The sequence below is a fragment of the Apus apus genome, chromosome 4, assembly GCF_020740795.1.
Source record: "Apus apus isolate bApuApu2 chromosome 4, bApuApu2.pri.cur, whole genome shotgun sequence".
In the NCBI taxonomy this organism is placed as follows: domain Eukaryota; kingdom Metazoa; phylum Chordata; class Aves; order Apodiformes; family Apodidae; genus Apus; species Apus apus.
The window spans coordinates 8,204,389-8,221,931 of record NC_067285.1 but is presented as its reverse complement, the minus strand read 5'-3'; the positions used below and the strand labels follow the sequence as shown (position 1 = coordinate 8,221,931).

Below are 17,543 nucleotides of genomic sequence, written 5' to 3'. Positions count from 1 at the left end.
GGTTTTTGAAGGAAAAAATAAAATAAAATAGAAGCAGATACCTTAAAACTCTTCAACCCTGTGATAATCCCCTCTGTCTAGCTTTTACTTCTCAGGTTTTCTCATGGCTAAGTATCAATTCAGTCAGAAGAAACTGCAGTTTTACAGTCTGAGAGATGCCCTGTTAAATACATGGACATTAATACTATATATGCATATAGGAACACAAACCCAGGCAATCCTTTCCTTCTCCAACTTTCAGTTCAAATCCATGTCTGTGTTCCATATTTGTGAATTTCATTGTGTATCACAGAAATGAGGGTTGCCTAAAGAAATTTTGCATATACAGGATTCTTAGGAAGGAATTGACTTAATGTGAATGGTTATTTCATAAATATCAGCAACGTGTTTTTCAGTTTTTGATGACAGGAAATCATTTAAAATAAAGAGGTCAGGGAAATACATAAGGGAACAGTAAGAGGAACACAGCTTGTTAATTGTGAAAAGTGAGTGGGTGTGCTGAACAACTTGGGGTGGAAATATATCAGTACCATTTAAGGACTGACCTTGAGAATGATCTTATGACATGATTTTTATAATTATAAGCCTGCAATGAAATCTGGTAATACAAAGGTGGGAGCTGCTTTAAATATGACTGAGAACCAGAATATCCTACAAAAAAGGGTTAGGGTAATGTGTGGGATGTAAGTACTTCAGCATAAATTGTAAATTCATACATTTGGGGACTAAGAGTATTAAGAATTTGGTTTATAATCTTAAGTGTGGAAGGACACATGGGAGAAAACATGCTTGTCTATCTCAATTAAAACAATAATCCACATTCTTAATGTTGATACTCTAAAAACTAAAGGCTGCAAAGTGTCAAGTGAATTAGTAGGATGATCAGTCACAGAATCTACAGTTAAACCATTAGGATGACCAGGGTTATGGAAGATTCCAGCAGAGTGTGGTTTGTTTAAACTCGTAAAATGGAACCTGGGAGGGAGTAGTGTTGCTGTTGGTGAACGTGTGGGGTGCATAGACTTGAAAGACAGACCAGCGCTGCATGTCCAGGGGTGTCAACACTGGTAGAAGAAAAACTGGGGTAAACTGGCCATCAGTACGTCTAGTTTGAAAATTGAAAGGAGGCTTTTGACTATTCGAGTTGTGAAGTTTTCTAAATGTTGCTAGCAGAGATATATAGAGCTTGATACCCTGCTGGCATTAGCACAGAGTCCCAAAATGCTTAATCCAATGGGTGCTGTCAGCTACTGTTAATTGGAAAAGTTGAGCAGTACACACCAGGGAGAGGCAATGCAGCCCTCTCGACTTGCCTGCTCAGATTTACCCTGCAGATTACCCAGGCCCATATCACCCTTGGATGATCCACTTTTCCTGGATGAGGAAAGAAATAGAAATGAATAATAGCAACCAGATGGCATTTCAAGAACTGCATCTGCTTCTGTGCGTAAGGATTTCTGACTTGTTTCAGTCGTGGAGGAGACAGAGTCCTGGCACGGCTCACTACATGCTGCTTCAGCTGGAGACCTATCCAGGATCAATCTGGATTAAGTTTCATTTGGAGCAAGACTGTTTGCAGGAGGGGGGGAAATAATTACATGCCATATGTATGTTGTAGAGCTGTGCAGTGGCAGTGCAGGAATACATGAATACACTTTCTACCAGAGGTCCCAAGAGACATTCTTAAACAACTCTTATCTTTTCATTTACATAGCAATTTTGTTTTTTTTATGTAGTTACTACCTCATAATTTTCCTGTGAGAAAGATGATTTACTGCTTGGTAAGACTTCCTGCAGAAGTTGAAAGTATAGTCAGGTATCCAGGTATCTTCTTTCTCAAAAACGTTTTTCATAATCTCGAATTTGCTCTCATATGAAGATTTTATTGTGTACTTGAATAACGGTAATATTTGGTTTGTGTTTATGCTGGTTGAAAAGTTATGTTAAATTAATAATTCTCAAATGATCAGATATCAAACAAAAAATTATGAGCAAGAACAAATACTTTATTTCAATGGTTTGATTAGATTATATGAAAAACAGGATGATGACATTTATATTCAACGTGTCAATACTTTTGTTTTATCCTGTGATCCCGAAGGAAAACATTAGGGTTGAAGACAGTAGTTATGTTTTCTTAATAGGTGGAAACTGATCTTATGACTTGAACTACTAGAACAGATTGTTACTTTGGCAGTTCATGGAACTCATCAATAAAACAGAAATTAGATTCCTGTTGTCATGTGGGTAAATCACTTTTTGAAAACATATAGAATTTTTTCCTGCCTTTGAGGATAACATAATTGACTTCCAATTCAGGTGTATATAGTTGCTTGCTGTTTTTAAAGTGTTTGGTGGTTTGTTTTGTTTTTTTCCTCCACGGGATTCAGTGAAATGTTAAAAAGATAAAGAAATAAAATGTTAAATAAATGGGGAAAAATTAGATCTACATAGAAAATAATAAAATATATTTTTGGTTATATTTGTTCTGCACCTGCAGTGCTCTCTCTTGCACAAAAGTTGTGTATTTAGTGAATGCGATGTTTCTGAAGAGAAATTGTATTTATGCTGAAATAATGGTGACATTTCATACTGTATGTAATTTTAAGTCCTGCATTTTCCTTGCTTTTATCAGGCAACAGTCACACAAAGCATCTGGTCTTCAAATGATGGTTCAGTAAAAGTCAGTATTATTCTATCGTTTTGGGTTAGGGTAACACGTGGGATGTAATTACTTCACCATAAATTGTAAATTCATACATTTGGGGACTAACGGTATTAAGAATTTGGTTTATAATCTTAAGTGTGGAAGGACACATGGGAGAAAACATGCTTGTCTATCTCAATTAGAATATGAATTAATTAATATTCTTAATTTCATATACTCTAAGTAAAGGCTGTGAAGTGTCAAGTGCATTAGTAGGATACATACACTGGTAACTCCAGTAATGTTGTACACTTTTGCTCAAGAGGCAGCTCTGGTCATGCAGTCTTACTCCTGTTGGCACAACCATGCATATGAGGGCAAAGAGAAACATATAAGGGAACACATCCCGATTCAAAATGACCTGACTAAAAAAGCAAAGCAAGTTTTGACCTGAATGGATGCATTTCCTCATCTGGTTCATTGTGCAGCCATGTGAAAACTGGTGTCAGTAGCCACGTGAACTGGGGAGTAAGCAGGGAGGGGAGGCCAGGGTTTGCCTCTTTGGGTAGCAGTGTCAGCTGATGCCACTTGAAGGCATGTGTCATGTCCAGGGTATTAACTTATACTTTGAAGAAACCAATGGAGGACTTGCTGCTTTCAAGCTCATGAGCTCAGGTGTGTGTCCTTAGAATGTGTCCTTCCTCCATGCCAGAACAAGACCCGGGTACATAGTGTTTCTCTTCTCTGTTGTGCCTTTTTTGTCTTTCAGAGCAGCAACGAAGCACTAAGAATGTAAGAAAGTTGTCTGCAACACTCTTTCCATCACTGATCTGTGTTGTTACGACTTTGGCATCATTAATGTATTATACGAAGCTTTTGCTTGTGCTCATTTTAATACATTTAATGTCATCTAAATACAGCATAGGCAAGAAATTTTTTTTTTTTTGGATTTGCCAAATGAATTCTTTTGGTTCCCTGTTTCCAGAAATGATAATTCTCAAATCAATTGCCATGCGAGTAGTTTGTGTGTTTTATTCAGTATTTGCCACTAGGCGACACTGTTGACCACTAAATATCTGTACAAGAATGGTTGGCAGCTGTAATAAAAGACATAAGTGTTTTCTTTTTCTGACTGGAGGCACCGTTTTCACAATTATAAGCTCCTCCCTGATCAAAGAATACTTAATTGTTTATTTTTAATGACTTTTAAATTAATTTTTTTTTCCTGCAGTGATTTATCAAATCAGAATCTTGCTGAGTTTACAATTCTATTATAATATCTATTATTAATACTTAAGTAATAATATGCTGAATTGTTCATAATCTCATTAGAACTCATTCAAATACCATTAATAATTTCTGGGTAGAAGGTATAATGAACAATGGGAATTGAGTGTCTCCATTATTTAACAAATGGAAGGTAATTTGGATACAAGTGGACTTCATTATTCTATAAACTGCTAGGAGAAGTTGACAACTGGTTAAGTACAGATTATTTGTCTGGTCATTGTGTGTAAGAATTAATTGTAAGAAGTTGCCCCAAACTGATAACACACATTGAAAATATGTAATTTCCCCCCCTACCCCCCAATATGTTTTAAATTATGAACTTGATGTAAATTACTTATGTAGTTTATTTAGTAAGCTTCAGTAGCTCTCTTTTCTAATACCTTGTCCAGTCTCTCCTTGACTCAGTGTAAACCTTTGCGTCCAGAGCATCTTCTGTCAGGAGAGGGCTTTTTGCATGAAGAACTATCTCCTCTTGATTTGAATGTGGCTTCTTCAAGCTCCATTTGATAAATCTCAGCTGTTGTAATCAGTGAGACTTTATATTCTTCATATCCTCCCTCTCTGTGTCACCGTTTACTTCCAAATTTTTTTTTTCCAAGTGAAAGAGTTTTAGCCAACTTACTATTAGCAATTACAGAAGCCATTTAATTCCTTTGAACATCCTTGTTGCTCTCCTGTAAACAGTCTCCAGTTCTAATAAATTTTCTTTTCTATGCGTAGCAAACAACTACTTATACAGTGGAGGAGCAGTGTTCTCTGTTCCTAACATGATTTGCTTTTTTGTCCATTGCTGAGTGTTGAGGTGATATTTTTGTAAGTTATCTTAAGATTAGACTTTGCTGCTGACTAGAGATGGTTCACTGAGAGACTTATTCAATCAACCAGAAGGTAGCTTGCATAGTTTTAAGTTGTCTATGTTGAATTTCATGTGGGAAGGATTTAACCCAGGCAGGAAGGCTGAGAGGGATGTAACATTGCTCTTAGTACCAGCATCCAACTACAGAAATAATTCAGCTGTCATAGAATGTCTCTATGCCATCACTGATGACATACTTCAATTCTATGATTGATAATGCTTAGGGTGAACACATCAGTGTCTTAAAAATTCAGTGTTCCCCATCTAGAAAGAATGCCAGTCAGTAATGATGTGCAGTCACTGGGCAAATAGTGCATATGCTCTCATTTTTTCTTTTTTTCTTTTAAATTTTATTTTATGCAAAGGCCTGAATACATTCAGGTTTTAAATAACAAGACTTTGAAGTTCTTCCACCCTCTAGAGCATAAGCCAATTATGAAGAAATCACATTTGATTTTTTTATTATTAACGAACAAATGAAAAATAAATATTTTTCCTATTCACATTTCTAATAATAATATAAAATAGTTTTATTTTGCTGACTTTTCATTGTTTAGCAAAAAAAATTGTCTAAAATATATTCACAAAAATATGTAGTTGTGGGCTTTGGTAGCTTTGTAGAGTGATCTATAAAATGTAATAAAATTTAAATATGTAAGTAATTATTTTAATAAAGCACTTTACAGTGCAAGACAATACAGAATGGCATTAGCAAAGGGTAAATTTTGATTTCTGAGACTTCATATGAAATAGTATAATCTGTATTGTAACTTAATTTACTGTAATGTTATTTGCTTTCATATAAAAGCCTATGTGGTTTGTTCAAATGCAGTATAGTTTTCCTCCAGAGGTAACACGCAGTGTATACTGTGCTACACATTTTAGACCTGTACAGCATCTAAAAAGATGATGCATTATGCCTTTCTTTCAATTTTATGACTCAGACAGTTTGTTTTCTGAGAAGAATGCAGAAATGTATCATTATTACTTGAGCTAATCTAATGCTTTTAATTTGACTGACGTCCCCTGTTGTTAGTTTTCTTTGCACTAAGCACCTGTTAAACATAAAAGTGTCCACTGTATTTTATCAGAATGAGCAATCCTGACATCTGTAATTAAGCCTCCCCTATTTCTGCTTTACTGGCTTTAACGTCCCTGTCTTAACAGATTGTACAAATGGCACATTTGTTTACAAAACAGGTCCAGATTGTTCTTTGAACGTCCCTTCCACGGAGTCTTACTGGATTCTACCAAATGTGAAGCCATTCAGCCCTTCTGTGGGAAGAGCTTCCCATAAGGCAGTCCTGCACGGGAAGTTTATGTGGGTGATTGGTGGATACACTTTTAACTACAGTTCATTCCAAATGGTGTTGAAGTAAGTGATTTCTCCTTTGTTATATCATTCTCTTACCAGGGAGGTATCCTGCAATTTAACTGGAAGTTTTATATGTTTTAACTTTTTTGTTAACACTGTTGTTTTCTGCTTGTCATTTACTTACCCATATTTTAATTTTTTTTTAATTGTAATATCAATCTATGTGATGCCACTGTATAAATTCAGTTTTGTGAAAACCATCACTATACTTCAAATCATATAAATGTTCCTGGTGATAACACAGTAAAAGAAATCCATGTGCTGATATTTTTCAGGTAGTACATCTAGAATGCTATTTGCATTATTAAATTAATTTATAATTATAGGTGATTTGTATTTAATGCATGTACTTAGCCTGTTGGTGCCCTGCCAGTAAGGTTAGGTAGGTCATCCATATTTCACTTCTTTGTATTTATGACAGTTTGTAAGATGATTTGTATGTATGTAGAGGCCCTAAATGTGGTGAATGGAAGTATTAGGGTACGTTTATTGGCATGTTTATTCTATTTTTGTCTATCTGTTGTTTTCTTCCACATCTTTGCAATCATCCAAAACAAATATCATCTTTGATGGTTTTCTATCTCTGTCTTATTTTTTATCTCTCTTCCATCTTGTTGTGTTCTAAATAATGAATGGATTAATTGTTAATTAAAATGAGATGGAAATTAAAATTAACCATACAACTGAAGGGGTGCTCAGGAGTAAGTTTTCAAAGTACTGCAGAAGACTGGCAAAAGCAGTTTGGTGGGTTGGTTGTTTTTTTTTTGGTGTGACTTATAACAGCAAGCTTAGCAATTTACTTTCATAGCTTTCTTGTAAATCTAGTGACTTTTATTACAGTCCCAATTTCTGAGATTGTTCGTGGGTCCCTGAAAGCTCCTTGTGTTTTCAGTGAGAAGGATTTAGTACACTCACTTGTTAGTACACTGTTGTAACAGTTAAAAATGATCGTGTTACTGCTGCCAACAAATTACCACCTCAGATAAACAGCAGCAACTGGTCAAGTGTCCACACTTTGGTAATGAGAAGTTAGTTCAAACGTACAAAAGTCCATATTTCTCTGCAGGTAGAAAATATTTACTTTTCTATTTCTTTTCTAGCTATAATTTGGAAAGCAGTATTTGGAACGTAGTACCTGTATCCAAAGGGCCACTCCAGAGATACGGACACACTCTTGCTTTATATCAGGTTTGGATTCTTCAGTATCCTATTTAATTAATTGCTTTGTTTGTGCTGTTGGTGATATCAAAATGATACATCATTAACATAGATTTTTGAGAATGATGTAATTTCTAGTCCCTAAGCATCTTATATTAGTGTCTTCAGTACTTGGATCTGTTGCACAATCTTTCTTCAGAAATTGTGTAGTGTATCAAAGTCACTTAGTAGTTGACCATAAACCTTAAGAGCTAAACCCACCAGTATAAGAGTATAATTGGAATTGCAGTAAGGGAAGGTGAACTGGGAGCCAAGGGTGACTGCAGTGTGGGCAGTGCCCTTGCTGACCAGGCACCATCCCCAGGGGTTGAACTCAGCAGGCAGAGCTGGGTGTTGGTAGCAGGGTCTTCTGACAACCTCAGACGTGGTAAGATGTGCCCCAGGTCCAGTGACTGTCCAGGGAGTCCAGCTGTGGGGCAAAATCAGACAGGACCTGAGACAGGACTAGAGAGAAAGCTACAACATATGTCTGAGGGGGGTCTTATTTGGGAGACTGGCTACCTATAGCACAGGTCCCAGTCCATGCCCCCTCCCTGCAGGTGTTCAAAGCCAGATTGTATGGGCCTTTGAGCAACCTGGTCTAGTAGAAGGTGTCCCTGTTCGTGGCAGGGGAGGTGGAACTAGATCATTAAGGTCACTTCCAACCGGAACCATTCTATGGTTCTGTGATCTCATTCCAGTAAATTCAAATCCCACCACTGTGTGTACATACAGGGTCAACTGGTTTGTTCTTAAAATCCTTCAGAACTGATCCTGGTGACTTGTTGCTGCTCGTTTTGTCATTTTAGTTTATTTTACTATAACCTTCTGTTATTTGCTGCTGTGGAAATACCTGTGAAGTCTACCATGCAGCACTCACATGGAAAAACTTCTTCATTTCATTGCCATGTCTTTATCTTCTCAGAATACTCCTTCAGACCCTGTGTTGGCATCACAAATTATCTACTTGGCTGAATTTCTAATGCATTGGAGCAATGATTTATTATTACTTTATATATAAATTTTGCAGGCGGTTTTTTTAGCCGTTTCATTGCTTGCCTTGATATGTTACTGCATCTTTATTTGCTGGATTTTTTGGACCTTTTTTTGAAGTACAATTTTTTAACAGTTTCCATTATCCTCCCGTTAAGTTAAGGTTTATTTATTTTGTTGCAATGGGAATTTTTTTTTTTTAATTAGGAAGCATTTATGTGATCTGAGCACATCCTTAAAATGTCTCGATATTGTCATTAAAGAGTTCATGCTTTTAGTTGTGCCTTTTAGTTTCTTTTGATGGTTGATCTTTCTATTATGTAGTGCACCTTTTGAAGTTTAACAGAATTGTAGGTGCAAGTGGATTTTTTTGGTATGTGTGTTATTTTTCCTGGCATCAGTTGCTCTCCCAGAGATATTGAATCTGTACGTGACATGGTTAATATCATAGAGATGCTTTTCAGTAGTAATATGAACTAGATGTCATGCATACCTCAACATCAACTCAAAAATTGCTTTTCTTCTCATCAGTTCCCTGATTCATTACTAATGTATTATCTGTTCTTTGAAAGGTCAGATATTTCTGACCAAAATCTTTGGTTATTACCATTTTTGTAGAATGTGGACCTTTTAGTTGAGAAGCGTTCAAGTAATGTGTCATTTAGCAGTTCAGAATAAAGGCTTAAAATCTCATTTAACCTTTTTATTTGACAGTGCTAGTATTTTCTTGAGGCATTACAGACTAAAGGGTAACCATTTTAGAGATACTTTTGCCAGCAAATATTAAATATAATAGACCTATGTTAATTCAGAAATTTTTTTGGATCTTGGGGAGGAAATGTAACTCTTCTTAACAAAAGCCACAAGCAACTGTGTAGTAAAGAAGCTATTGCTGTTGTCAAAGACACTTGTTCATTCGTAATTAGAATTCACTAATAATGAACACAGCACCATTCTTGTAAAATAATAAATATGTTGCTTATACTAGTGATTGTGTCAAACATCAAAAATTGCATGGGCCAAAATTTAGCCGATCATGTAAGTGGAAGAAATTTGAAGTGAAAAAGTACATCCTTTTGAATCAAGTTCTTAAATTAACTTGTTGGGATAAACTTGTGATATTTTTCCTTTCAGATGTTTAGTCTTTCAAAAATCAGGAAAATAATTTAGTATGAGTAGTAGAACATAAAACCTAGAGATGGCAGCTTTGAGCTTTGTTGTGAGCTGTGTACTAGTCGTTGTGTAACATTTCTTTTATACAGAAGGGAAAAAATATCCACAGAGAAGAAATTAGATTAAATTTTTGACTTGAGCTCCTGAGATTTCAAAGCCTAGTGCTAGACTGGAGTGAGAGCAGAAAGCTGGTATTGCCTGATTGTGGTGCAAGGTAAATTGAAGCTATATAATTGACTCTGTGGAGAAGGAAATAAGTTACTGTGCCCATTTCCCTCAGAAAGCTTCTTTAGTTAAAATTGAAGTACTATACTTCTTTATTCTGAAGAAAAAAGATCAGAAGACTCCCACTGATGTATAGTTGTAACAAGTGACTAAGACTTTTTATGCATTTATAGAGGAGAGGGTACAAAAAGTGTACTTGCTTTTAGACCAACTAAACTGTTAAGATAGTATCACTGTCAGTGCCTCTTCAGACTGGTTATTGGAAAGGTCCTACCTGTGTCTGTTAGCAATTGGTTCTGCTGTATCTCAAAGATTAGATATAGTTCCTGGCATCTCAGTACTGAAAAATGTCAATGTACCTTGAAATCATTAATATAAAAAATTGGGTTATGAAGAGATGGAAGGAAATGGCTTGTGAGGTTTTTAAAGTAGATACATCCAACTTTGCTAAAGAGTGACTAGATAGTGAGTTAGGCAGTAAAGTGAAAAATATGAGATCCCTGGAGTAAAACAGAAAGGGACTTGCACACAAAGTATGTATATGGTCATTGATGGGAGTTTAGTTGTTGTGAGCTTGTGGGTGTGTCACAGAATTCAGCCTTGTAATTAAACCATTTCTTGTAGTCCCCAGACACTGGAAAGAAGGGCTAGTCATTGAGATTTGTTTCCTTTGAGATTGGCAATAGGAATGAAGCGAACAGGCATGTTGGAATAGTAATAATAGTAAAGATGTTTTCTAGTATGCAGACCATTTTATATGTAGTCAAATTTAATTTGACTCATTTGAGGTTCATGAATGTTGCAATTTTAAAGCTTTATTAAAAAAGGGTAATTATTTTGATTCCTTTTCCAAATTAATTGGTATTGAGGTTTAGTTTGTATATCTCTTCTGGTATTTTTTATTAGTCTGATCAAAAGCTTACATTAACAAAAGAAAAAGTAAAACTACTTTAATATGAGTGAGTAAAAAAATCTTTCATCAGTTGTTTTACTGTGCTCTTAGGTGCCTATTTTTGTTCGGCTGTTTTGCATAATTTGGAACAGCACTCGGAATGCTGGACCTTGCTCTTACCGAAAAGAATGGCCTGGTGGACAATGTTAAGCTTGAGGGCAGGGTTGGCTGCAGTGACCATGAAATGGTGGAATTCAGGGTCTGTAGGGTGACAAGGAGGGTCTGCAGCAAGCTTGCTACCCTGGACTTCAGGAGAACAGATTTCAACCTCTTCAGGGATCTGCTTGGTAGGATATCATGGCATAAAATCCTGGACCAGAGAGAAGCCCAAGAAAGCTGGTCAGTATTCAAAGTTTGCCTCCTCCAAACCCAGGAGCAATGCATCCCAAGAAAGAGGAAGGCAGGCAAGAATCCAGAAGACCTGCAGGGATGAACAAAGAGTTCCTGGACACTCTTAGACAAAAAAATAAAAGTGAAGGACACACATGTACACATGTACACAATACATGTGTACAATACATGTGTACAGTCTAAGGGAGGAAACCAGATTGATAGTCTTATGTCAAGAAAATGGATAATGACTTAATGTGGTTTGTGAGTAGCATTTCTTTGGCCAGATTTTCAGGAACAGATTTGATCTATATAAGAATTAAGGCACAAAACTCATTTCTGAGAGATAAACTTTTCTGTGCAGCTATTGTACAGTCAAGAATTAGAAAATGAAAACTATGTGGTTATTTTTACATGATTAATTTACTTCCAATTCATTAGAAATGGATTATTTCCTTTACAATTTTTTTTTTTTGGGTGATAGCTACCAGATAAGATTCTTTTGGAATGCAGGCAGGATTTGCATAACAGTGTAGTATTCCCAGGTACAGTCAGAGAAGCTGATAAACATTGTTCTTTTAGGAAAAAAGAAAAATTGCAAAGTCTAAAAAATAAATATAGAAGTTCTACAAAAGTCTTGAGCTGCTGCGTTTATATGGAATATAAAATCAATATTAACATTGAGATGTGATGTAGGGAAGAGAGCCTGGCCAAGGCAAAAGGAACTAATGATTTTGGCCATCTGTTTGTTCAGGATTCAATGTGAAGTATGTAGAAGAATTACCCTGAGTGTAGTTTGTGGACTGGGACTCATCAGACAAGTGGATGCTCTTACTTGCTCCTTTGGTGATCTTGCTGAGTAACTTCCTTGCCCAGATTAATTTTTTTTCTCCCTGTGAAATGTTCCTCTGTGAAGGAATTTGAAGTCTTGTTAGAACTACTGTGCAAAAACTAGCTTATATGAAATTTACATTGAAAAAACTTTTTAAAGGTTTTTGTAACTTCTTAGATAATTTTATTAATGTGAATGTCTGAAATGAACGGGTTAATTTATTGAATAAATATTCGCCTGAACTATCTGCTGCTGTGATTAAAAGTGTTGCTTTTGACATGTGGTATCAAAACTTTAAAATATGAGTGTGTTGGAGGCCTTGTACCTTCTTGGTGCTTACCTCCCCGTTACTTTGTTATCTGTCCCTTGAACAGTCTCTGCCTCTTGGTCTTGTCCCTCCTCCAGGCTGAGGAGTACAATTTGTAACATCTTCCATCTCGGCCAGATGCTTGACACTTTTTCCTCACTAATTCCACAAGGACTCTGTTTTATACTTTTTGTTGTTGTTTTTATTCTCGTTGCTTTTGTGGTAAACTATGTTGTTATAAACAAATTTCTAGGATGCTTCTTGCATTTCAAGGTGAGCAGTTTTTGTGTACTAGCACTCTCAAAACTCTATGTCTTGTGTTTTGTGCCTCTCAAAAAGCCTCACCTTTAGCATATACCTTGATTTATACTTAGTTTATAAGTAAGCAATAGAGGTAGCATTAATTTGTAAGGGGATTCCTAATTTTCTTTCCTAATATTTAGACTCTCAACAACTGTTTGCATTTGTATCCTTCCTACAGTCTCTTGCTGTTTAATCTTTCCAGTTAAGTGTCCACCTTTACATGCGCAGAGCATATTGTTCTGTATAAATATGCATAGAACATTTGTTCATTCTGTATTCCTTCCACTAATTTTGGTCTGTGAGACTTTTTCTCCATGTTCAGCTCATCATCACTAACTTCTAAAGTGTTTTTCAGCAGCACTAGGAACTTCTTAATCTCAGAAATAGTCCTGAGCAAAGCTCAGTTAAATCTGTTTTTGTGGTTGATAAAGCAGTTGTCATGACTTCCCTGTCTTTTTCCTCCATGAATAGTCTTGTGTACTGGATCTGCTGTGTCATTTATAAAGATTGCTTCTCGCAGAAGTGTTCTTTTATCTGAACTTTGAATCATTTAAGCAGAACTGTGAGGAGGACTGACTTACTGTCAGCTGTCTGAGTAATCGTTTCAAAGTTCACACAGCTCCTTAGGTCACCTTTTTTTGTATAGTGTCTTTCAGTGTCAGAAATGTATATCTTTCTTTTAAATCATGTTACACAACTCCTTCAGCTCCCTAATTAGCTTTCACTTTCTGTGATCTGCATTTAAAAGTAAATAAATAGTCCACTATGTTAGCAATGCTGATTTGCCTTTTGAGATCTACGTGGCAGTAGAGTCATACGGGATTCTTTTTAGAAGAGTATTTGTTCAAGCCATTCCTTTGAGTCAGTGCACAGCCTCCTTACAGCTTCTGTGGGTCTTTACCAAACTCTTTGAAATATTGTTTTATGTCATAGGAAATAAATGGGTTCAGATGTATACATTAAAGCTTACTACAAATTCCTACTACAAAAGATGTGAACATCTCTTTTTCTAATGCTAGTGGTCCGAACTAAGCAGTAACACAGATTACCACTGCATAGGAGTGATTTAAGTTCCAAATCAGGAATTGTTTAGCTATGTCAAATGAAAAAACAGTTGAAAAACTTGCAGAAATTACAAGTGTGCTCTTGAAGACAGGTCAGACAACTTGGTCAGTCATTTACTGATTAATCTTTTGAGTATTAGGAAGTTTTTTCATGTGGTCCTTAGACTCTCTTGATTATCATCAACCGTAGGTATATAGACAGCATTATAATCCTCTCAGGCCTCTGTTTTGCTGGATTAAATAGACTGTCATTTTACTGATTATATGTATTTTATGTGCCTTCCAGTTTGAGTTCATCATGTATGAATGCAGTTTACATTTCTGTTTAGATCCTGTCAGCTCCTCATACAATAAGTCTGAAATTTCCACGTGGTTGATCTGACTTCTTGTATTAGGTAGTTTATCTTTTAGGCTCTTTTTCTGAGGCTCAGCATCCTATGCCAAGCAGAACTTTGCCAAATATGCTAAGCTTACAGCTAGTTGAATTTAGACTATACCCTAGAATATTAAATTCTATGGAGAAATCAACTGCCAACCTTACAAACACCACGCGGATGGGATGCAGAGTGAGCGTTTCTGGTGTGGCCTTATAAGGACCGTAACTATGGCCTCTATTCTTTGCACCAAAGACAGGTTTTTTTTCTACCTAGGATAAACTGTCCTTCAGGTAGTAAAGCCAACAAGCTGGAATTTGTTCTGTGACTTTGTATGCCTTGGTTTGCTACTCTAGATGAAGTCTGAGATTTAGTAGGATTTGCTTTCTGTCAATATTTAAGCAAACCATTCATTACTTATCGAAACAGATGGTATTGCTCTTTGAGCTATGTGGTTCATGAAGACTGGAAAAATCTCTTCTGCATCCCTTTAAAAGAACTCAAGGTACACCTCTATGGGAATTCATGTCAGCAAATGTGCCCAAGAGGATGCTATTCACACATTGTCCCTTTTCTTTGGGCTCTGTTCACTGTGCATTTTCTCAGGACTTAAGTTACTTTACTATTAAGAGAGTACGTGCTCTCTCACAGAATGAAATTCCCATAGTCTGAGTGTCTGGAAAATCACATTTTGGTTCTGTGAACTATTCCTTAAGAAAATAAAATCCTTTCTGTTTAGGTTTTGTGTGTTGTGTTTGTTTGTTTTTTGTGTTTTTTTTTTTTTTTCCTGTGTTGTTTTTTTTGCGGTGTTTTTTTGTTTGTTTTTTTTTTTTTAGAGAATGCTGCAGAGTGAATTAGAAGAGCCATGTAATCAAAGTTTTCTGCTTGAAATAATCTGGTTGAGATTCACTTTGGTGTTATTTTCTTGACTGGGTTTATTTTTCAGAGAAATAGTCTCCTTATCATCATTGTTGGTTTAGTTTAAATATCGTTGTCAGGTATTAGTGCCTGATTTTGAGCTGGTTAATGCAGTATGAGTTAAATGTGAAGATTTAAATACCACGCAGCACAGAAGTATGCAGTTCAGATGGTACTTTTTTGTAATCCATTATTTGCTTTCTCTTCTCTCCCTTCCACTGTTTACAGGAAGACATCTACATGTATGGAGGCAAAATTGAAACAAGTAATGGCAACGTTACTGATGAGCTGTGGATTTTCAACATACACAGTCAAACGTGGAGTCCCAGAACTCCTGCAGTCCTTGTGCATGGGCAGCAGTATGCTGTGGAAGGTCATTCAGCACACATAGTAGAGCTGGACAGCAGAGATGTGGTTATGATAATAATCTTTGGATATTCAGCCATTTATGGTTACACAAGCATTGTGCAAGAATACTACATCAGTAAGTTGTTTCCAAATAACTTATCATATACTGTGAAAAAAATAATCCTGTGTTTTTTTTTTTTTTAAAGTGAAAAAACACTTCTGTTTTCAGTCAGAAAAGATGTATTTTGCAAAAGAAATAAAACTATCTTTTTTTTTTTCCTTCAAAGTATGTAGATCAAACAAAGAATAAAACCCCACAAACCTTTCATACCATAGTGATAAGCTTTGAGTAGGAGTAAGCACTTATTTCTCTGGCAGTTAATATGGGTTTTAATCATTCTCAAGTATTTATATCTCCTTTTAGAGATGATAATTTTATCACATCCTAATGAGAAATTTAGTTTGTTAGAGAAAGTATGCTTCAATTCCATCAAATATAAACATGTAACAATATAGGGTATTAGTGTGGAAACCCATTGATTTCAGTGACTCCTCATGCTGAAGGATCATTGGCCCTGCAGGGCTTTGCAGAATGTGGTCCCCAGGCTGCAACGGAACCATTTCTGCCACAGACAATTATCATGTTGCACTTTGCTCATTGCATCTCCCTCCTTGCCCTCCCCCCTTAAGTTCAATGAATTCTGTAGCAAATTTTCCTGAATTCTGTGTCAGCTGTAGCATTTATCTACAGTTTTGCAGCTGTAGGATCATTTTTAACCATAATATTCCAAATGGTGGTTTGAACTAAGAATAAATTTAGGTTTTTTGGGACTTCAATGGCTTAGAATCCAAACTAAAGACATAGGAAGTGATAGAAGTATTGCTGTGAGCCCACCTGAATCAGAAAGAAAATCTGCTATTCAAGAGGGCTTCTGACATTATGGAAAGAAAAATTAGAGTATTTTTTTTTTTTCCTCTCTGCTTGCTTTTAAAACATACTTCACCTTAACACTTCAAATTGTAGTGCTTTATTCTTTCTAAATTATATCAGTCATGGCTTTTAGTTCTAATGAAGGCTATTTTTCAAGCTTTTACCAGATGTCTACTGAAAGAAAGAGGCTTAGAAAGAGGCAACTTACCCTCTGGCTCATATGAATTGAAACCTCTAGTGATCCAGGTCTGTTAATGAACTTTGATTAACCTGATACATGGAATTCTGGTGCTAAGGACCCTTGTTTCCATTGGGTCTGGGTCAAGAAACATCTAAAGAAGTTTTAATTATTAGTGAATTGCCTAGCTTTTCACATAGGTAGATGGTTCTCACTAACAAAATGTGAATCAAAAGTTTCCATGGTCTGAAAATTTCTGTCATTGTCTGATTACCAAAGAAAGCAATCTCTATCGAAGTCAAATAAGTTCTGGAAAAATTGGACATGGTTTGTAGGCAGATTTTCACCATGTAAAAACATAGAAATTAATTTCTGCTCCAAAGGTATGGTGGTTGTTGCAGAAACAAAAGAGCTTCCTGTTGTCCTTTCTTGCTGTACCTAGACTTACGACTTCTGAGAAGCCAATAAATCCTGGTATGGGAATTATGTGAATTATTTTACTAACTTGAACCATAAAGCTTTTCTGGGTAACTCCCCAGGGAAATTTGTTTCCCTTTAGGTTAGCAATACCTCATAAACCTTCTAAGAACCTTAGTGTGAATCCCAAGGTGAATACAATAATGGTGTTTTGTTCAGAAACTTCTGAATCAGTCTTCTCTGATTTTATTTTTTAGAAGACAGAGATTTGTTTAGATTAGCAGCATATCACTGCTTTTTAGATGGAATTTTTTATGAATTTAGAAGTAGGTTATAGGTTGCTTTTGGTTAAAAATGTTTCTTTTTTTTTTGTAAATTAGCGTAAGCTTCATGGTTGCTCAAAGTAATTTTAAATTTTCTCATGGCAATGAAATGAAGGTAGCACACTGAGGTACTTCTTGGACATTTTGTTCTTCTTATCTATTCAAAAGTTGTTTAGTGTTGGTCAATTGATCTATCTTTCCTTGGAAATTTTAGTGGGTTTATTAGTGCACAGTTAAAAAAATCTATTTTATACATCTTTTTAGAGCAGCTCAATCTCAGAATGCTATTTTGATTATTCTATTTTGATTGATAGATGTATTATTGCTCAAATTTGCAGTTTTTCTTGATTTGACCATCCTAATCAATTTTGTACAGTGAAATGAACTGAAAAGAAAAATATTTATTTTTTTATCTCTTATTTTTCTTGCTTTGCATTCTTTCATGATGTAATGGTGTTACATCTTTTGGATGTGATTATCTTCCTGTGAGTGAAATGGTGGAATTTATCA

The 17,543-nt window shown here is 35.8% G+C and overlaps 1 protein-coding gene across 8 annotated transcripts in view; it reads left to right on the top strand.

Moving 5' to 3' along the window:
* Nucleotides 1–17,543, top strand: part of ATRNL1 (attractin like 1) — a 451,738-nt gene that overhangs the window by 42,731 nt on the left and 391,464 nt on the right. For all 8 annotated transcript variants that reach the window (XR_007889398.1, XM_051618375.1, XM_051618376.1 and 5 more), the window contains 3 exons: nucleotides 5,994–6,168; nucleotides 7,269–7,356; nucleotides 15,065–15,320. Coding sequence is in view for 7 of the 8 variants with exons in the window: in XM_051618375.1 (XP_051474335.1) it covers nucleotides 5,994–6,168; nucleotides 7,269–7,356; nucleotides 15,065–15,320 (519 nt within the window). In the remaining variant the exon portion in view is untranslated. The remainder of the gene's footprint in view (nucleotides 1–5,993; nucleotides 6,169–7,268; nucleotides 7,357–15,064; nucleotides 15,321–17,543) is intronic.